Source organism: Polypterus senegalus, chromosome 9, assembly GCF_016835505.1.
Source record: "Polypterus senegalus isolate Bchr_013 chromosome 9, ASM1683550v1, whole genome shotgun sequence".
In the NCBI taxonomy this organism is placed as follows: domain Eukaryota; kingdom Metazoa; phylum Chordata; class Cladistia; order Polypteriformes; family Polypteridae; genus Polypterus; species Polypterus senegalus.
Window position 1 is genome coordinate 99,928,093 of NC_053162.1, and position 17,287 is coordinate 99,945,379.

The 17,287-nt window shown below is 39.2% G+C and overlaps 1 protein-coding gene across 3 annotated transcripts in view; it reads right to left on the bottom strand.

Moving 5' to 3' along the window:
• The window catches only part of zfpm1 (zinc finger protein, FOG family member 1), a 270,631-nt gene extending 270,117 nt beyond the window's left edge, over positions 1 to 514 (bottom strand). For all 3 annotated transcript variants that reach the window (XM_039763522.1, XM_039763523.1, XM_039763521.1), the window contains exon 1: positions 95 to 514. In XM_039763522.1, coding sequence (XP_039619456.1) covers positions 95 to 134 — 40 coding nt within the window. In that variant the 5' untranslated portion in view covers positions 135 to 514. The remainder of the gene's footprint in view (positions 1 to 94) is intronic.
• Positions 515 to 17,287: the final 16,773 nt, after the last annotated feature.

Below are 17,287 nucleotides of genomic sequence, written 5' to 3' on the forward strand. Positions count from 1 at the left end.
TAAAGATGGTACATGATAAAATAAAGCGAGTAGCGATTTTTTTAAATGATTTTATCAGACTGAAACATTTTTGATATTTAAACGGGATACTCACGTTTGATCTGCCGCGGTTTGCTCTGCTTCCTTCTGGACATGTTTATTCCCTGCGTTGGTTTATTTTTTTCTCTAAATCTACTGCGGTGATTCTTTCTTCAACTAAAACAGAATGCAGTCCGGTGGCTGTAACATCCACATGTCCCCGATACTTTGCTTCTGTATGATATGCAGGTGCTCAGGTTGTTCTTAAGTAGTTTTGCTTTCCACTTTCAGTCTCAGCTGGCTTTTTAGCCGATCACCTCTTCGCCAAACGTATATCGCACCGTTGACTTCACCAGCCGTGATTAATTCCGGTCGATGGGGGTGAGACTTAACATTCACTTAGGAATATGGCTATAATGTACCCCGATTCACACTCCCCCCGCTTAGTAATAAGCGCGTAGATGTGAATGGAACGCGAGCGCTTCAGACACTGAAATTGATACACTGCTATGGGGCCTTAGCCACGCCCCACCCTCCCCTTACACGTGACAAGAAGTGGAGACTCCATTCTAACTTCCTTAGTGTTGTAGAGCGACCTCGTCAAGCTTCGCTAGCCCTTGTGCTCCTCCTTCAGGTTAAGGAAACCAAAGTGAACTGTCAAAAGCTATGCTGTAAGCAATTCGGAATTGTTATTAAACACAATGTGCAAAATAAGTAAATACCAAAATAAATAACAAAAGACAATTTAAACGAGGTGCATCATTTGTATTATAGTATTTGTAGGTAAACAAGGAGAGGCGTCACAAACAAGAGGAGTAATTTTTCATTAATAGAGGTGAAATTAGTTGTAACTTCATTTTTAAGATTCCGGAGTTTACACGAAAAAAATAAAAGTAAAACGTCGAATGTTGCAGAACACACGAAAATTAGAACAGCTTCAGAAAGTACTTGCTGGCAACATATTCCGAGCATGCGCACGCAACATAACGCGAATGACCACGAAATGAATTGTCCTAAGGGAAAAAAGAATTTAAACTACGCATTTTTGTGACACAAGTCCCAGGCATTATTTTAGCAAAAAACTTTGTGTTCCATCAAATAATTACTGTTTTTGAATTCTCTCGATACGCACGTCTGAAAGTGTGACTCTTTGCAGAAATAATTGATTCGAAGTTGAGACTCCATTCCGTTTTAATGCCAATTAGAAATATTGCAGAGTTTTCAGAGTTCTTCAAAAGTCGGAAATCGGTGTGCATTATTTTCCATGATGAAAAGTTGAATACACTACTCAAGTATAACAAGTAATGTTTATTTTAAACATGGCCGTGTATTGCCTTTTGCTTACATCGCCTGTTTTAAGTTTTTTATCTAATCAAGGCGCGGAAACATATTTGTACAATTATTCTGTATTCTTAAAAGGTTAAGAAAACAGCACCACCGGTCATCGGTTAAAAGAGAAATATTGTGTTCTAAATAGCTAAAGAGAGCAAAATGACTGCAGAATGGTTTGTTTCAAGATGCTGTGGTAAACGCAAGTCAAGCTGAAGTTCAGGTAATTGATTACGTGATTACACCGTCTTCTTGAACTCAAATCATATTTGTTTACAGCTGTGCTTTCGCATATGTTTATATACTTTTCATATTGCTGTTGTGCTCAATGTCGAAATGTGCTCATTGGCATTCATAGTTTTGTTCATCCTGCTTTTCTTGTTAGTGACTGATTATATATACTGCATCTCCTGTGTGGTGTGAGATCGTTCAGATAAATTTATCAGTATTAGTTAATGTTATTAGTGTAGTAATTATTTAAAATTGTGGCTTCATGTTTTGTCCATGTTGGGATCCTTCCTTGTGTATTACACGTCTGGTATACAAAGACTGTTACTGACGTTAGTCCAAATGTGGCATATATTAAATAAATGGGTAAAAAGCAGGAATAAGCAGAGATAAAAGTACACTATCATCTAGTTAAGAATACTGTGCCTGAATTGAGGTAACTAAATAAAGCTGGGCTCAAAAGAACTATGTTTTTTATTAATATATTTTGTTTCATATCTGACGTGAAATGTTGATAGGAGTTTGTAATTACAATAAACCTATTCTACCTATACATAAATTGAATTAAAAATACATTTTTTCTATTTGTCTAAAATGCATCACTTGTGTTGACAAGTGTCCTGGGTGCAGCCTTATGCCTGTTGCTGCACAGATCGGATGCTGCCCCAACTTTCTCTGCATTGAAGGGTTTTGACAATTATATTGAGCAAAGAAGCTTACTGTTCTGTTTTGTTTTTTGGTATCATTGATAATTTCTAATAACGTTATGCACTATCTTTGCTGCTCATGTCAAGTTTTATAAAACTGTGTTTTGATAAATTCTTTCAATGAGGGAAATACTACTTTATTCAATCAAGATTGTTTGCTCTGCAATGAAATTTGAATTTTATATACTATTGTATTTTTAAATCAATACTTGAGTAGAAATCTTACACTAAACAGATTTTTTTTTTTAACTTTACAATTGTAGTGAATTTTCCATCTTTGCTTTCATAATGAATTCAACACAGACACATTTCTGAATGAATTTTTAAGTGAATGTTTCAAAAGGGTGGCACAGTGGTGTGGTGGTTTTTGCCGATCCAGTGTAAAACAATACAGGGTCAGAATTCTTCACTGGGGCATTGTTTGTGTGGAGTTTTAAAATTCTGTTGAAGTCTACAATAGTTTTCTTCCATGGTTTTCATGTTTTCTTCACATATCCCTAAGGCTGTGCATGTTATGTCAATTCATGATCCCAAACTGGCCTTTATGTAAGATGAGCGTGGTTGTGTGTGTGTGTGTAAGCGGGTCTTCTAATGGACTGACATTTTGGAATAGCTGTAATTTGCAAATGGTGGCTTCATTTTGACTTCAGTTGACCTTAATCTATAGCACAGGAGTTTGAATACCTCTTATTTTTTTCATGAGGTGGGGAAGGTGGAAGAATGATAAGGTTGTGCAATGCCTACAATTTTAAAGGTAATATATGAACTAGTGGTGTTAAAATAAACATCATACTTTTGAAGAGGTTCTTGATACATGGCTAAAGCTTTTCTTCTGTCATAATTTATGGTCATGAATTGTGTGTACTGATTTGAAAGTAAGATTTGATAACTGCAAGTAATAAAGGTTAAGTTTTCTTAAGGATGCCTTTTGAGATCCGAGTCATGTCATGTCACACTATTTCTCTTGAGCAGCCACACTTAGAAGGCAGCAAGGTGCAGGCTCAGGAAATATTGAACTGACTTTCACCTTCTTATGGAATCCCTAGAAGATATCTAAAAAATGAGATACTAATCAATTGCTGAGGAAGGAGAACTCTGGTCTCAGATCGTTCACACCTTGCATCTTATCAGAAGTATTCAGAAGATGGATGGATAGATAGACTTGTACAGATCACAGTAAAAACAATCCTACATGTTAGCATTAATGAATGTTGATCAAAACAGGTTATAAAACAGGATTTTTACAACCTCTCATCTAATATAATGCTTATGGCTATCTTTCAAGAATTAATTGCAGTTGGAATTTTGTAAAGATAATTGTCACAATTCTTCTTACTTTGAGATGCATAACATTACAGAAATTTTCTGTTGTCCATTTAGCTGAATTGATAATAATTGCTTTGTTAAAGATGAAGATGAAAAAAATATTTTTGTACCTTATCATTGTTAAATGAAACAGATATTATGTACCTGAAGGTGAATTAGGGTAGATGCAGCAGATGCTTTCATCCAATCCAAAAACCAGCTAAATGTAGATTGTAGAGTCTATTTTATAGTCCTTTAGAGGTAAACAGGTGGGCAGAATCAGATCAGGTACACAGTTCCTTGTACAAGCCATTAACTACTGTGTTGTTGAGGGAATGGATAAATATGTAATTGTTCGGCATCTTCTATAACTTCCTGTGTTCCTATTAATTTTGTCCCTGTCAGCTCAGTTAAATGGTCGTAAACATAATCACATAAACCATTTACTATATAATCTATAGTGAATCTTTTTAGTATTAAGTATAATAACATTTAGTTATTTCTGCACATTTTATAGTTAATCAATGCATCAGTTTTCCTCGCAGAGCGTGTGAGCCCAAAAATCCTACGTAGGATCCTTATTTTGTGAGCTTGTACTTTATACTTTATACTGCACTCTATACTTTCAGTCAGTTCTAGTGATGATGAAACTTTTGGTTCTCTGTGAGTTCAGAAAAATTACAGAAATGTTCAGGAACTTCACCAAACTCGGTAAAATGCATTGAAACCAAAGGGGAAGAAGGAACTTAATTAGTTTTGAGTAGTTTATAATGGTGCTGTGGTGTTTTAATTGACCCCTTGGGATAGAGAAGCATCTGCAAACTATGCTGGATTGATTATTGTCGCCAAAAATGTGATGTGATTGATCTGTAAAATAGCAGTACTAACCACTGTGCCACCATGTCTCAAACAGCAAAAGGCACAAACAAATTGATAACTACAAACAGAATACAACAAATGGCCACAAGCAAGTAATACATAAAATATATATAGAATTGAAGGTCTGTGACACGGTTTGCATATTTATAGCTATAAATCCACAAAGGGAGATAATGAATCACATATCTTAAAATAGTCTTATTCCTGAGCTTTTTTCACCTACCAGGTATCATCATTAGAGGAAGATGATTAGACATACAGGAATCAAAGGCAATATATAGTATAGCAAATGAGGAAGGGTGTGGGTAGATGGGTGTAAAAGGAGTGGATTAATAAGGTTTGGAGGGTGTTGATCTTAAAGTCTTTTTTATTATTTGGATGTTCCTTTTTTTAAGCCTGCATATTCTGGGTTCATGTCCAAGTGTCTGGTATGTGGCAATTATCTGTAATTGCAGGCCCAGTAGGGCAGTAGGGGTTTTGTTGTCATAATTTGTGTTGGATTATATAATCCTCCTTTTTTTGCTTTTGTTGCAATATGTATGATCAATTTCATATTATTTCAGGTAAGGAGAGATGATGAACTGGATTTGCAAGTTAATTGGGTGTTAATTTTATACATGTCACAGCATGTGTATAAATATTTTTATGAGTTCTAGTAGTCCTGCTTTTGATTGATTTTGAGCTGATTACTAGATCGGTGGAGCAAGGCAAAAATATCTTAATGGTTTCAGTTTGGTAATGAAGAGTTGTGGTACTGTTAAAAATACCATATACTGTAACTGTTTGACTAAAGAGAACCAATAACATCACATGTATTTCAGTTCAATAAGGTATATTTTCTTGAAAATTCTAACTTTATTGCCATACCATCTTTAGTTGTATGGAATTTGATTTTTTGGAGCTCATATAAATAAAATATCAATACAAACATGCACCTTTAGGACAACAGTATTCCTCGTTTCATTGTAGCCCATCTACAAACAATTTAATTCTAGCACACTTAAAGTGAACATGTTAAGTTTATGCATCTCACAGTATGTGTGTAAATATTTCTCATGAGATCTGGCAATTCTGGTTTTGATTGATTTTAGCTGATTACTCAATGGTGAAACAAGTTAGGAAATATCTTAATGGTTTCAGTTTTGTAATACAGAGTTAAGATACAGCACGTAGGGGAGTGGTAAGGAATTGTTTTTAAAGTAGTGCATATCATTTTATATAGTTGCTGCCTGTCTATTAGAGATAACCATTCCAAACTATTGTGATAATGGTCAAAATGCTTTTAGTAATGAAGCATCAGAAAACAGTCATGTTTCTTTTACACCTCATACTTATTAAAAGGTCTCAGAAGGAACGTTCTTTGGTGACTATTTTTTGACTGTGATGGATGTATTTTCTGCAAATGGTCATGGATGTATAAAAGGAAGTGTTCTTTTTATTTTTTGACATTTTATTGTAGACTATTTGGGCTATACCATTTCTTCCCCTTTTTCTAAGGCGCCTTGTATAAATAAAATGTATTATTCCTGTCAACAGACTTTGCCATAATTTGTAATAAGGCCTACAAGAAGGATGTCATCAACTAATGTGCCCCTTCTTATGAAACTCCCATGTTAAATGCATAATTTTATGTGTAACTAGTTGAAAGGGTGGTAATAGACCAAAATAGTAAGGGAGGAACCCATAACCTTTTTTTATTTTGAAGAGAATAATTATGGAAAAATATGGGTCTATAATACAGTAAGTAAATACAGTACTTCATCCAAAATCTCTAATTCAAAATCTAAAATTCGTGTTGTTTGTAGTGATAGCCAAGAAAGCATTCTAATTTTATACAGTATATTCATGGTTAATAGAGATCATATTTTTTATAATGCAATGAGCTTTTAGTGGGAGACTGCAAGGACCAAGACTGAACAACAGCAAACAATATTAAGGCTGCCATGAAAAAAATCTGAAGTCACTCATGTTGCCTAATCTACGTTTTATTTATCCTGTTGTATGGTCACTAGTGATGTGCAAACCCTGCAGAGTTTGCTTCACCATGAGTTCAGTTAAATCACAGAAATTTTTGGTAACTTCACCGAACTCCACAAAATACATTAAAGTTAAATGAGAAGGAGAAATGTAACTAGTTTATAATGGTGTTTTAATTGTCCCTGATGGATTGGGAAGCATTTACCAATTATGTTTGACCAACTGATGTTGCACCACTGTGCCTTAAGCAATGAAAGATACAGACAGACAGATAACTATAAATAAAATACAACAATTGGCCACAAACTAGCAGTAAAAAAAAAACCTCAGTTACAGTCTTTGGGCACACATTAGTCTTACCTTGAAACAGTGCCATAAGACTGGCTTGCTCCATTGTTTCAACCCAAAATTGTAACTTCAGCAGGAGCATCTTTCTTGTTTCCAATCTCTGTGCAGATGCTTTTGTATTTTTTTCTTCCATGAAGAAGATAGTAATGTCTAGTAGACAGTAATAAATCTTTCATTATTGTTATTATTTCACATGTGTTTTCTTTCTCAGGGCAGGGGTTCTTTAAGGCTTGTTTTGAATCTTAGCTAAAGCACATGACTTTAGCCATTCAACTCTGTGCTTCTCTGCCAGCACAGGGATCAGTATTATGGGCAAGGTGACCAGATTTATAATATTCTTATTTTAGTCAACTAATAAACCCTTTAAATTAAAGTACTGCATTTTTTTTTGACATATGCAACATGTAAGGCTGGAGTATTTATCAGGTCATAACATCACATTGCTCAGCAAGGATCTTACGAGTACAAGTATGCATGGCTGTTACAGCTCTGTGATGTCATGCTAGCCTTGCAAAGCATCCTGTTTGCCAGCTACCAGGCAAATTTACAAGAAAATATTTAGTGAACAGGGTCACCAAAGAATACGGCATTTTCTCTGGGAAAATCGTTTGTCAAATTTTGCTGATCAACATTAGTAAACATTAGTATGTGCTCAAAGCTAGTGGTTATAAATGAAGATAGGATCTAGAATGATCTATAAATTAACACCTTCGGTCTTGGTTTTAGATTGTGTTTCACCACACTGATCTTGTACAATATTTTTAACACTGCTAAACGCTACATGCTAACACTACACCAATGTATAGCTAAATCTCAATAACACCCCTACACACATTCCTCAAAAATATGTGAGTTACATTATTTGGCAACTTCAGAGTGGTCCCAATGTGTATGTAAATTGGCCCTAGTGTGTTTCACCACACTGATCTTGTACAATATTTTTAACACTGCTAAACACTACATGCTAACACTACACCAATGTATAGCTAAATCTCAATAACACCCCTACACACATTGCTCAAAAATATGTGTGTTACATTATTTGGCAACTTCAGAGTGGTCCCAATGTGTATGTAAATTGGCCCTAGTGATGGAATGGAAGCCAGACTAGGGATGTTACCAGCCTAGAACACAATGTTTCCTGAAGAGGTTCCACCCAGCACATCCCTGAGCAGGATTAGACAGGCTTGAGACTACTTTATGTCTTTCAAAACCATAGCAGCAATTGTAAAAGCTTGTTTGGAGGTCAGGAAGAAGATGTTTAGTTTTCTGGTAATATATTTTTAATTTATGTTTTGCCCAAACATTTCATTGCAAGCAAGGTACAATAAATGATAAAATAAAAACATCCATCCATATATATTTTCTAAACACATTTTCCCATTTTATGGGATATAGAGCCTACTATATAACAGCAGTAAAATCGGCAAGACAGTAAGATGATCCTTAATTCATCATGCTTGCCCATACTCACTTATATGCTGAGAATTTGCAGATACCAGTTAAGTTAAAGGAATACTCTACCCAAAAACATTTTTAGATGTTACTTTCCCCATGTAATTTGTAGTGGTGGCCAGGAAAAAAAATACAATTTCATGTTTTCATTCAGAATGGAATTAATAAAAGAGAATGATATCATACTGTAGAATCCAGTATTGACCAGTGCTATACGAGAGCAAATAATCTGAAAAGCATCCATGGGAAAAAGAAAAAAAAATCTCATGTTACTTGTGTCACATAATCATGTCATTTATCCAGTTGTATGCTAAAACATGTAAAATGCTTGCATCTTTACTGAAATATTATTAACAATTACTGTACTTCCAGTATAATCCGTGCACATCATAAACAGGAAAAGCATTCTCATAATACAATTCTTTTGAATTCAAGGTCTTCCTTTTCCCCTTATTCACAGGTTGAGAGTCCAGCCTTTATTCCTTATTATTTTATAATACACAGGTCTTTTCAGAAGCGTGAGCAAGCCACCTGTTTATGGATGGTGGTGAAAAAGGTGCGGTTAAGAGAATGATATGATTAGAAGTAGGCTGCAGTGAACAGGTGATAATTGCTCATCCTGAAGGACTGATTTTAATTGTATGGGCTGAGAAAGATGGCACCACAAAAGGTAAATATAAATAACCATTGAGAGACTCAGAGTTCAAAACCTAAATAGGTTAAAGGAATACTCCACCCCCAAAATATTTATTTTTATATTTTATGCACACCATGTACTTCCTAGTATTGGCCAAGAAAAAAATTAAATCATTTCATGCAGAATGGAGAGAAAGTTTGATATACTGTAGTAGGTGCCAATAGTGACCATTGCTGTACAGCTGTGAATGATGTGAAAAATGCCATTGGGTGAAAAAAAAAAATCTCATATTATGAGTGTCCTGTCTATAATTCCCATGTCAGTTATCCAGTTATATGTGCAAAAGGGGCAAAAACATGTTTTTTTTGCTAAAATATAGTTAAATATATACTTCTACAAAAGACAGCATGCATTATACACAGAAAACTAGTGCGGAACTAAAGCCTAATCAGATTGCCTTTTGGAATTAAAGATAGGAATTTTGACCAGCATTAGTCTCCTTTACTGAGAGACAGCAGCGCTGCCACTGTCCCAACTTATCAGCTGCTATTATTATTGTCCCAATAGCAAATAAAATATATGAATGGATTAATGTATGAAAGGTATCGAGGACAGCAATTATTATTAATAATAATAATAATCCAGGGCAGGGTTGCAGAGCAGCAGGAGCTTATCCCAGCAATAATAATAGTGGGCAAGGCAGGAACAATACTTGTACAGGACAGTAGCCATATTATTCTGCTTCTGTGTATAATTTCTTTGGCATGTATCATAGGCATGCATACAGGATAAGGCTTTAAACCAGCTATATGCGGAACCAAATTTAAGAATATATGGTAGCCATCACAAAACTTGGCAGATGGTGATAGCGTATTAATAGAAGTCATTCAGTTCTTGATAACATTCAGTGAGCTTTGCTAAAATGAGCACATGAAAAATACTAAGCACTGTATTCTTTGTCTTTGAAAAATGTATTCTTATGGTCTGTTGAAATAAATCATTATTATATATTATTTTATCTGCTATAATCCTTCTTTTCATCTAATGTTAGACTGAAGAACTTTTCTGGGAAGTTTCTGCACATGTATCCACATACTGTACATATAGCCTCGCTGTTGAATCCAAACTTAGTCTCTCAGCTGCTTTTGTGATTTGAAAAGCTTTCAGTCTTTCCAAACAATTAAGTACATTTAATTAATGTCAAAGCATAAGGCTATCTGTTAGGACTGAAAAGAAGGTGAAATGCATCTACAGAATAGGTATTGTATACTTTAGCTAACAATCACATAACACTATCTTTTTGTTTTATCTACACCTCTGATTCTGGGTTCTTTCCTTCTGCTGTGCAAGTCATTTAACAAGTAGGCTATTCATCCATCCATCCATCCAACCATCTTCTTCCGCTTATCCAAGGTCGGGTCACAGGGGCAGCAGCTTGAGCAGAGAGGCCCAGACTTCCCTCTACCCGGCTGCTTCTTCTAGCTCTTCCAGGAGAATCCCAAGGCGTTCCTAGGCCAGCCGGGAGACATAGTCCCTCCAGCGTGTCCTGGGTCTTCCTCCTTGGCCTCCTCCTGGATGGACGTGCCCAGAACACCTCACCAGGGAGGCATCTAGGAGGCATCCTGATCAGAAGCCTGAGCCACCTCATCTGACTCCTCTCAATGTGGAGGAGCAGCGGTTTTACTCTGAGCCCCTCCTGGATGACTGAGCTTCTCACCCTATCTTTAAGGGAAAGCCCAGACACCCTGCAGAGGAAACTCATTTCAGGCGCTTGTATTCGCGATCTCGTTCTTTCGGTCACTACCCATAGCTCATGACCATAGGTGAGGGTAGCAACATAGATCGACTGGTAAATTGAGAGCTTTGCCTTTCGGCTCAGCTCCTTTTTCACCACGACATACCGATGCAGAGCCCGCATCACTGCAGACACCGCATCGATCCGCCTATCAATCTCACACTCCATTCTTCCTTCACTCGTGAACAGCACCCCGAGATACTTGAACTCCTCCACTTGGGGCAGGATCTCGCATCCAACCCTAAGAGAGCACTCCACCCCTTTCCGGCTGAGGACCATGGTCTCGGATTTGCAGGTGCTGATTCTCATCCCAGCCGCTTCACACTCAGCTGCGAACCGATTCAGAGAGTGCTGAAGTTCACGGCCTGATGAAGCAAACAGGACAACATCATCTGCAAAAAGCACTGACCTAAACCTGAGTCCACCATACCAGACCCCCTCAACACCCTGGCTGCGCCTAGAAATTCTGTACATAAAAGTTATGAACAGAATCGGTGACAAAGGGCAGCCCTGGTAGAGTCCAACTCTCATTGGAAATGGGTTTGACTTACTGTGGGTAATGCGGACCAAGCTCTGACACCGGTTGTACAGGGACCAAATAGCCCTTATCAGGGGTCCGGTACCCCATACTCCCGGAGCACCCCCCACAGGATTCCCCGAGGGACACGGTCGAACGCCTTTTCCAAGTCGACAAAACACATGTAGACTAGTTGGGCAAACTCCCATACACCCTCCAGGACTTTGCTAAGGGAGTAGAGCTGGTCCACTGTTCCAGGACGAAAACCACACTGTTCCTCCTGAATTCGAGGTTCGACTATCCGACGGACCCTCCTCTCCAGAACCCTAGACTTTTCCAGGGAGGCTGAGGAGTGTGATCCCTCTGTAGTTGGAACACACCCTCCGGTCCCCCTTCTTAAAGAGGGGGACCACCACCCCGGTCTGCCAATCCAGAGGCACTGTCCCCAATGTCCATGCGATGTTACGGAGACGTGTCAACCAAGACAGTCCTACAACATCCAGAGCCTTGAGGAACTCCGGGCGTATTTCATCCACCCCCGGGGCCCTGCCACCAAGGAGTTTTTTGACCACCTCGGTGACCTCAGTCCCAGAGATGGGACAGCCCACCTCAGAGTTCCCAGGCTCTGCTTCCTCATTGGAAGGCATGTTAATGGGATTGAGGAGGTCTTCGAAGTACTCTTCCCACTGGCCCACAACGCTCTGAGTCAAGGTCAGCAGCACACCATCTCCACCATATGCAGTCTTGACACTGCACTGCTTCCCCTCCTAAGATGCCGGATGGTGGACCAGAATCTCCTCGAAGCCGTCTGAAAGTCGTTCTCCATGGCCTCCCCAAACGCCTTTTTGCCTCAGCAACCACCGAAGCCGCATTCCGCTTGGCCTGTCAGTACCTATTAGCTACCTCCAGAGTCCCACAGGACAAAAGGGTCCGGTAGGACTCCTTCTTCAGCTTGACGGCATCCCTCACCACCAGTGTCCACCAACGGGTTTGGGGATTGCCGCCACAACAGGCACCGACCAGCTAACGACCACAGCTCCGGTCAGCTGCCTCAACAATAGAGGCACGAACATGGCCCATTTGGACTCGATGTCTCCCACCTCCCTCAGGACGTGGTCTAAGTTCTGCCGGAGGTGGGAGTTGAAGCTACTTCTGACAGGGAACTCTGCCAGACGTTCCCAGCAGACTCTCACAACATGTTTGGGCTTACCGGGCCTGACCGGCATCCTCCCCCACCATCGAAGCCAACTCAAAACCAGGAGGTGATCAGCTGACAGCTCTGCTCCTCTCTTCACCCGAGCGTCCAAGACATCTGGCCGCAAGTCTGACGACACGACCACAAAGTCGATCATCGAACTGAGGCCTAGGGTGTCCTGGTGCCAAGTGCACATATGAACACCCCTATGCTTGAACATCGTGTTCGTTATGGACAATCTGTGACGAGCACAGAAGTCCAATAACAAAACACTGCTCGGGTTCAGATCGGGTGTGGGCCATTCCTTCCAATCACGCCCTTCCAGGTCTCACTGTCATTGCCCACGTGAGCATTGAAGTCTCCCAGCAGTACAAGGGAGTCCCCAGAAGGTATGCCCTCTAGCACCCCCTCCAGGGACTCCAAAAAGGGTGGGTACTCCAAACTGCTGTTCGGCACATATGCACAAACAACAGTTAGGAGCCGTCCCCCTGCCCCCTCTCACCGGGGGCAACTCCAGAGTGGTAGAGAGTCCAGCCTCTCTCAAGGAGATTTGTTTCAGAGTCCAAGCTGTGCGTCGAGGTAAGCCCAACTATATCTAGCCTGGAACTTCTTGACCTCACGCACTAGCTCAGAATCCTTCCCCTTCAGAGAGGTGACATTCCACGTCCCAAGAGCCAGCTGCTGTAGCCGAGAATTGGACCGCCAAGGTCCCTGCCTTCGGCCACCACCCAACTCACACTGCACCCAACCTCCTTGGCCCCTCCCATAGGTGGTGAGCCAATGGGAAGGGGGACCCACATTGCCTCTTTGGGCTGTGCCGGGCCAAGCCTCATGGGTGCAGGCCCGGCCACCAGGCACTCGCCATCAAGCCCCACCTCCAGGCCTGGCTCCAGAGGGGGGCCCTGGTGACCCCCATCTGGGCGAGGGAAAATGGCATCCAAATTTTTTATTCATCATAGAAGGTCTACTGAACCACTCTTTGTCTCATCCCTCACCTAGAACCAGTTTTGCCTTCGGTGGCCCTACCAGGGGCATAAAGCCCCGGAACAACAGAGCTCCTAGGATCATTGGGACACGCAAACCCCTCCACCACGATAAGGTGGCGGTTCGAGGAGGGGAGTAGGCTATTCTTTGTAAGATAACTTCTGCAGAGGTTATTTTGCTATTTTCCTAAAATGAATACACTAGGAGCCATACTAAAATTGTACAACATTTCTTGGGTCACAATTAATATCTTATTGTGTCTATCTTCAGTAATCACTTTCTTTTTTGTTTTTACTTCAGGCCAGGTCTTTTGGGCAAACTTGCTTCCTTACATCAGATGGTCATCTCTTCTCTGCAAACTCCTGTAATAATCCTGCACTCAGGTAAATTTTCCAAACTTTGCTGTATTTTATACTGAGTTATAGAGTCATGCTTATGTTTAGTTCGTGTTAATTTTTTTGTTTTATATTATATATGTAGTTTTGCCAGAAATGTCCTATTACAATTAATTTTATTGCTTCCTAATAATATGTGTTGGTCACAAATCTACTTATCTTTTGTTTTCTGTATTGTAAGAAATTGCCTTCCATATTTTGGATTATTTTGGGTGAGTTTTGCTAAAATATTTCCAGTACCAAATGTAAATTATTTTTGGAGGTACTTATGTTAAACAATGATTATGACATTCAAAACAGTAATAATACAGACAAAATAAAAAAAATTGGCTTGTCATTTTGGTACATTTGCAGTTTGCAAAATATGTTCAGGCATAGTTCTCTTTATTGGTAGGGTATAAGGCACCTAGGGTTTTGGACCCTTCCCTGCATGGTTCATTTTCAAGGCTGAATGTTTTTGGTGGACAATGTGGCTTGCATTTCAAAATACATGTTCAAATTTCTCTGATGTGCCTGGTTTGCTAAAGAATTTGTCATTTTGTCCCAACCTTCCACTACATGAAAGAACTGTTGTCAGTCAGCAATGCCATTTTTCATTCTTACTGTAAGTTAACATTTTTATTTTTCCATACAAATCAATCAATTTTTACAAAAAGTAGGATTGAGAACAAGTCGACCCCCACCCCTGAGAGAGAGAGCATGGGCAATTTGGTAAAGCTTAAGGCTTGTAAACATACCTAAATTGATGTGTTTGATAAGCAATAGAGATGAATGGAGAAGAAAAAGAAATGCAAAAATGATTGCTTCCTCGGTGCTTTAAAAGCTTATTCTGAAATATTATTGATTAGATCCTGCCATGTTTTGAAAAAAATCTGTAAAGATCCTCTAACTGAGTATTGGATTTTTTCAATTTCAGATAGTATAACACATCGGTTTCCCACTGACTTAAAAGAGGAGAGTTAGGATTCTTCCAGTTTAGCAAGATAAGTCTGCGTGCCAAAAGTTTAGTGAATGCAATCACAGTTTATTTGTCCTTCTCCACTTTAAACCTATCTGGAAGTACACCAAACACAGCTGTTAATGGGTTAGGAGGGATTGTGACACCAAGGCTGTCTGAAAGGTAATTAAAAATTTTGGTCCAGAATAATGTTAATTTGGTGCAGGCCCAAAACATGTGACCCAGCGAGGCTGGGACTTGATTGCAGCGTTCTCAGGTTGGATCCTGCCCTGGAAACATTTTGGAGAGTTTTAGGCGAGACAGATGTGCTCGATATATAATTCTGAGTTGAATAATTGTATGCTTTGCGCATATGGAGCTCGAGTGAATTCTCTGCATTGCTATTTTCCACTCCTTTTCTGATATATTGATTAAGAGATCTTTTTCCCAGTGTCCTCTTGGATCTTTGAAAGGGAGGGACTGTAAAATATATACTAATAAAAGGCAAAGCCCTCACTGACTCACTCACTGACTCACTGACTCATCACCAATTCTCCAACTTCCCGTGTGGGTGGAAGGCTGAAATTTGGCAGGCTCATTCCTTACAGCTTCCTTACAAAAGTTGGGCAGGTTTCATTTTGAAATTCAATGCGTAATGGTCATAACTGGAACCAATTTTTCTCCATATACTGTAATGGAGTTGAGCTCGAAAGCTGTGGGGGCGGAGTTTAATGTGACATCATCATGCCTCCCACGTAATCACGTGAACTGACTGTCAACGCAGTACGTAGAAAACATGGAAGAGCTCCAAAAAGCGCTGAAGAAAACATGCATTATATAATTGAGAAGGCAGCGAAACAATAAGAAGCGAGCGAGTGACATATACAACCATATTCATGAGTGCTGCTACTTCGGAAACAAAGCACGGTGTAAACCTAAAGTATAAATTAAGTTCATAGACAGGCTGCCGCTGGCGTTTATCATGCCCACGGTCATTGCGGGATACAAGTTTAATGAGATGACGCAGGATATAAACGAGAGTTTTGATCACTTTGTAACTAAGTTAAAATTGCAGGTGAAGGGCTGTGCTTATGCAAATTCCGAGAGACTGTGTTTGTGGGGGATTGACAGTTAAGGCGGGTGGGTGGAGTTACGTCATCATCTCCCCTCCCATTCACCTCATTTCGCTCTGAGCTGAGCTCCGTAGCTAACGCAGTCTTACAGAAGTGACTTTGTGACGCTGCCACCAAATATTCACAGAGAAATCCACAAGTTAATACACACTCTGAATCCTCCAGGCACTACTTACAAAAGGTTACATTGACAATCGTGTTACGTTATTTTTAAAATGTTTCCTTTTCTTAGCACAAGCACAGCTGAGAAGCTTCGATGCATGTGCTCCATATCGCGTTAAAAAATAATGCATTTAATCACACTTTGCATTACAAGCAAAGGGGAACTTCTGTCAATGCATGATTTCCTGGTACACCGATTACATTGATCAGCGCTTCCCGATTCATTTTACCCTCGCACCCCCTTGGTTTGAGAAGAAGTATGAAAAAATATGAGGTTAACACAGAAAAACAGATCACCAATTGAAGATTTATGAATAATCGATACTTTATTCGCCATCAAATTGGTTTGAATCCTACCTGACAGGAAAAATCAATAATTGTTTTGGTAAAGCCATACTCAGTGTAATCCTCCTTCCATTTTATAATTTTTCCGCCACTAGCCATGATTAAATGAACGTTAAAAAAGTAATAGCGAAGCGAGTGTGACTTATTCAGGCAGGCAGGCAACAGCTCCATAGCTCGAATTTGGATATAAGTAGGTTCTATTTAGTCGCCAGAAATATCTTTGGTAGGAATGGAAGTTGAATTTAGTCTTTAAATTTCTATGGTGAACAAAAATTTATGCAATGATGACTAAATTTAACTATATAAAGTCAAAACTTGTATATATAAAGTCATTCCCGAATATATAAAGTCAAAACTTGAATATATAAAGTCAGCGCTGGAATATATAAAGTCATTCCGAAATATATAAAGTCAAAACCTGAGTATATAAAGATGGCGCTGGAATATATATAGTCAAAACTTGAATATATAAAGTCAGCGTCGGAATATACAAAGTCAGCGCTGGAATATCCATCCATTTCCAAACCCGTTGAATCCGGCCACAGGGTCACAGGGGTCTACTGGAGCCAATCCCAGCCAACACTGGGCGCAAGGCAGGAACCAATCCTGGGCAGGGCACATGCATCATTTTCAAAACATTAACCGAACAGTGTTTTTTTAATTTATTTTTCTGAATACGTTTTTGTTAACTTAGTTCAGTTCAGAGTCGTTTCAATCCATATACTTTGACTTTGACTTTATATATTCAGGAATGAGTTTATATACTCCGATGTTGACTTTATATAATCAGGAATGACTTTATATATTCCGACGCTGACTTTATATATTCAGGTTTTGACTTTATATATTCAGAAAAAAGTTTTGACTTTATATATACCGATGCTGGCTTTATATATTCAAGTTTTGACTTTATATATTCTGACGCCGACTTTATATATTCA